Below are 4,821 nucleotides of genomic sequence, written 5' to 3' on the forward strand. Positions count from 1 at the left end.
TGCTGCACTGCCCAACATCTTAACTGCTGGCATCAGGTGCTGGCCATTTCTCCCTTGAAAACTCAGTGTTGAAGGCTTGGAGATGCACGACACATAGAGGGCTCTTAAATAAGCAGGATTTATCTGGATAATATTGATTAAATGTTAAAACCCAGGTAAGCAGCAGAAAATTGGAGGATTAGGTAAAATGTCCAAGATACAAGGAAATGGTTTTTTCGCTTTAGCTCGGGTAGAAAAATATAGAGAGATCTGCTCCAGCAGTCTGTGCAAACCCTGTTGAGTGTTACAAAGACATGCCTTGCAGGTGACACAGACTTGGAGGTGAAGCGAGCCTTCCTCTTGTACGCTCTGTTTACAGTGTCTCCTAGACAACTTTGTGTTTCTGTGTTACCTTAGAGAACTATGCTAAACCTACCTCTGCATCCATGTACCTGGAGGAGTGCTCTAGTGACCTGCAGGGCAGCAGATGTGTGAGAAGGCAGATCAAGTCTCACACAGCACTGCACTTCTGCTATCTAGAGTCCACAGCCTAATGGTGTCACTTTGGGGATTCAGAGCCTCAGAAGAAAAAATGTAGAAGTCCACTGCAGATCTTGAATTCAGTGTAAGCTAATATAGTACTACACCCCAGCCTTTCCTCTACCACAATTTCCTTTCCCATTCACTGACAGTGCTGCGGTGTCACCTTCCTTTCAGCAGATCCTCTAAGAAAAGGTAAAGTAGCTTAATACTGTGGCCGGTAGTCACAAGAGTCATTCATGCAATATCTCAGGGAAGGTTAACCCGGACTAACCAGACAGTGCCTGTGAATTTACATTTAATTATCTCCAAGTCTTGTGATGTCGTTTGTTATGAGTCAAACTAACCATCATTTGGTTATTCATCATGGAATTCACATTGGACTCTCACCCAGACGGACGCCACTGCGTAAGAGAGTTTACCAGCATTTTCAGCTCAGTCTAGCCAATCCCCTTGAGAGGAGGATTAACTTTTCTGATTTCCTGATGTAGAAAAGTCTTTGCATGTATAAGAATAATCAGAGTATGTGGGGAGCAATTTGGAAAAGATAATAAGCATTCATTTCCTCCAAGCTCCCTAGATCTTTTTTTTTAAATTCTCTTTTCTCCACTAATGCAGTCAGGGATGTGAAAGGGAGAAGGAAGGGCTCTACCATTGCTATTCATTACATGGAAAACTGAAGGTCTTTATTCAAATGACAAGAGGCATTGCCAAAGAAAAATCTTTATAGAATCTTGTAAATATTTTGCCCACCTTTCTTCCTTTTTTTCCCCAAAGATATACCACATTATGGCTGTAAAAGATGGCATGAGACTATAGAAAAGGCAGAGAGCGCTTATCCTAACCAAAGCCTATCCTAACCAGATGATTTTCCAGCACCTGCCTCTCTCCACCTCTTGCTTTAGCAGACCAATGGATCCCAGGGCCAGGACCATTATCCAAGGCAGGTTCCCATGGAGCATGGTAGAGAGGTGGTAGGGAAACTGCAGAGACTCTGCACTGCAGGACATGTTGTTCCATCAAATAGGTGCCATTAACTGGGCATCTGTTGATGCACAACACAGCAGAGCATGAAGTGCCAGTCGTCACCAGCCATGGACAGAGAACCTGCAATCACTGAGGAAAATACTGACAGGCACTGCATGTCAAACTCCAGGAGTCTTTCTAACTTTAAAAGAAGGAAGGTATACAAATGAGGCCTACAGCCGTGAGATATGCCATGAGATATATTGTGAAGGGATTTCCATTATAGCCTTGAGGTATGTTGTGAAGGGATTTCCATGAGATATGCAATGAGATATGTGACTAAGGGATTACCATGGGCATGATGACATGCTGAATGGGTGACTATCAGTCAGACACTGGATGACCCTTTTACCTTCAGTCAAGAAGTAGAAGAGGAAGTGATGTTAAGGTGTTGTGATTCTGTTCTGCTCCTTGTGCAAGACCCACAGTCCTTGTAATCTCTCTCTTTTTTACTCTCAATATCCCTCATTTACATATAAAGTGGCTGCTCCCTGTCCCACATTTATGATGGCAGTAACAGAACATTTGATCACAGTCTCACCTCCACTTCTCCCAAAATTATAAATTTCCTTAAATTGGTTAAGTTGGATTTGAAATCCTCATTGGCAGAGGATGAGAATACGACCATGTTGCAAAAAGTCAACGGGCTTGCTTCTCTCTCTTCCCCAAAATAGGGAAGATTTCTTTGGTAAGATTTACACCTCTGACTGCATTGGAGTATCCCCAGGAGCACTTACACATAACAGTGTACACTCATGTTTTGCAGATCTAGTGAATTTATCAAGGAAATATGAAAGAATCTATAACCTCTTGCTGCAATAAACTGCACTATTAGTTAATCTGTGTCCATGAAATTCTTATTGAACTCGACCAGATTTACAGTGATGAATCGGTAATCCTCACTATTGGTGAATCTCTGTTCATAAAGGAGAACAGGACTGTAGTGTAACCTACATTATTGTTGCACCTGAGAACATGACCAGACTTAAGAGTGATAAATTGGCTAAAATCAGAAATCAAGTCCAGCCTCCACCAGCCCCTCTGCTCTCTGAAGACCAGCTGGGAAGAGCAAGGGCATGTGTTGTCTGCTGAATTGCTGCACTCTTAATGCAACAGAAGGAAAAGTAAATTAGATTCAACCTTTAAAGATTTGATAAACCAAAATAAACTCTGTCCAAGCACTAGAGCAGGACAGGGGCAAGGTGTTATTGCACTCTAGATTGACAACACAAACTTCCTACATGAACTCATAAGCAGCCACTGCACTCAGGCCCATAATTTCAGGTGCTTACCCAAGGTCCTCAATTCATTGTCACCAAACTGGGCTGCACTGATGTTCAAGAGAGAGTGGGAGAGGAGAGAGCGAGAGAAAGTGAGAGCCAGAGCAAGAGAGCCCCTCTGTAGGTGCTGCTAGGCTCTGGAGATGGAAGGAGCTCTGACTGACTACACACCAGAGACTCACACTGCTGATTTAGGTGCCTGAAATTAGGTGCAATGAATATGGGCCTTAAAAGTCTTCATAAATATGTTTCTAGGTTTCTTAAGAAGTCAAAGAAGACCTTTGGAGCATTTACAATACTCAGATTTTGAACTCTCACGTATTACAGTATTATTAGGAACCTAAGTGTTATTGCAGAGCTAGCCTAGCTCCTACCATCTTTATGCTTCATTTCTTTGTATATTCTTCTCTTTCCTAATATCTTTGTAATGTATTATGTATTTTAACTGTAAGCTGTTGCATTCTGGTGTTATATCTGACTATTTGCATGTGTAAGACTTAGGAGCTGTTTAAGTATCAGAACAAATAAAAAGACTTTTAAATAGGAGAAACAAGCAACATCTTTGCAATGAGAAGCTTGTTTAAAAGTACAGCTGGAGTATGCATGCGAATTGTTCTTTTCTCTGTGATCTACACTTGGCTTCATAAGAAGTTCAAAAAGCAGTAATCTACTGATCCTAATGGGCATGTGCAAAAACCCTTAATGATTTAGAATGTTCTTCAAATGTTCAGCAACAGTACAACTAGGTGTTTCTGAAGAAAGATTTTCTGCAGGGATTTCATAGGTATGTAAAGAGTTGACAGGGCTAAAGGCTAGAGTAACACCTCAAAAGTTACAGAAAATAGCAAAGATGATATTATACTCTTTCTGAAGTACAGTAGCATGGATAAATGATAGCCAGTTAGTATGAAAGCAAGTAAATGCTTTCCTTTTCTGTCACAGTACACTGCAGCTTCTAACAACAATAGCAAAATTGAACATTTAGGAAACAGAAAAGCAGAAAATGTTCTTGAAAGTTTTCCACAACAGTTCCAGTAAAAGAGGTCTAAGAGGAAATTTAAAATGAAAGTTTAACATACCATTTTCTGTGTGCTTCTAGGTCTGGCAGATTTGATGCTGGAAGAAACTGTAAACTGGAGCAGAAGAAAACAGCATAAAAATTGTTCCCACTGGTTCAGCTGAGGTGTAGACAAGAGTACAATATGACATAACTCACTCAAGGCAACAGTAATATACACAATATCTTCTTTGTCTTCATCTGAACACCAAAGGAGGGCAACTTTGAAATATTTAAAGAGAGACTATGAGATTAATCAGCTAGGAGATATGCATTGTGTAAGGGTAACATTCATGTGAGCAACAAATATTTGCAGAAGCTCAAGTTCCTTTTTTTCTTTTCCATATTTACTGTAAGCTGCATGAGGGGAGACAAAAATTGTTAATTGGTATGAAAGTCTAGTAATTTTTATAATAATTATTTGGGGTTTATTTCTGTATCTAATAGCTTCAAGGACCCAGATCTTACTAAGAATCACTTGCATGCTAATATAAGCAGACAAATCTCTTAAACTGAATACTTTATGAAAGAAATGTCTATTAAGTTAATGGGACATATGGAAGGGAACCAAAACCAAGAGAAAAAGGGTAATGGTAAGGGCATAGAAAACTGAATACAAAAAGATGAAAACTGCATGGGAGAGTGCACACAAGCTGGATTGAGAATGCTTATTTCTTCAAGCATCCAACCACATACCTGGTACATGACACTGGAATATGAGATGCTTAATGTCCACTTGCTTTGGTTGTAAGTAGGTTTTCTAAGTCACACTGTCCAGTCACCCAATGCTGGAATTTTTGACAGGTGCTCAATGATTTCAGAGATCTTTCTCACAGTTTATGCCTAAAAACTGTGGAAATTTTAATGGCTGTACCAACACTTAGCATTTTCATTTGAAATAATCCTGATTTTTTTTTATATTAGGAACTTATTGTCATC

At 39.9% G+C, this 4,821-nt stretch overlaps 1 protein-coding gene across 1 annotated transcript in view; it reads right to left on the reverse strand.

Moving 5' to 3' along the window:
- The window catches only part of LOC113949692 (toll-like receptor 7), a 13,772-nt gene extending 9,613 nt beyond the window's left edge, over positions 1 to 4,159 (reverse strand). The window contains 2 exon segments of the mRNA XM_027648586.1: positions 1,513 to 1,683; positions 3,905 to 4,159. Of these exon segments, the coding sequence (XP_027504387.1) occupies positions 1,513 to 1,683; positions 3,905 to 4,034 (301 nt within the window). The 5' untranslated portion in view covers positions 4,035 to 4,159.
- Positions 4,160 to 4,821: the final 662 nt, after the last annotated feature.

Source organism: Corapipo altera, unplaced genomic scaffold, assembly GCF_003945725.1.
Source record: "Corapipo altera isolate COAL_440 unplaced genomic scaffold, ASM394572v1 0, whole genome shotgun sequence".
Classification (NCBI taxonomy): Eukaryota; Metazoa; Chordata; class Aves; order Passeriformes; family Pipridae; genus Corapipo; species Corapipo altera.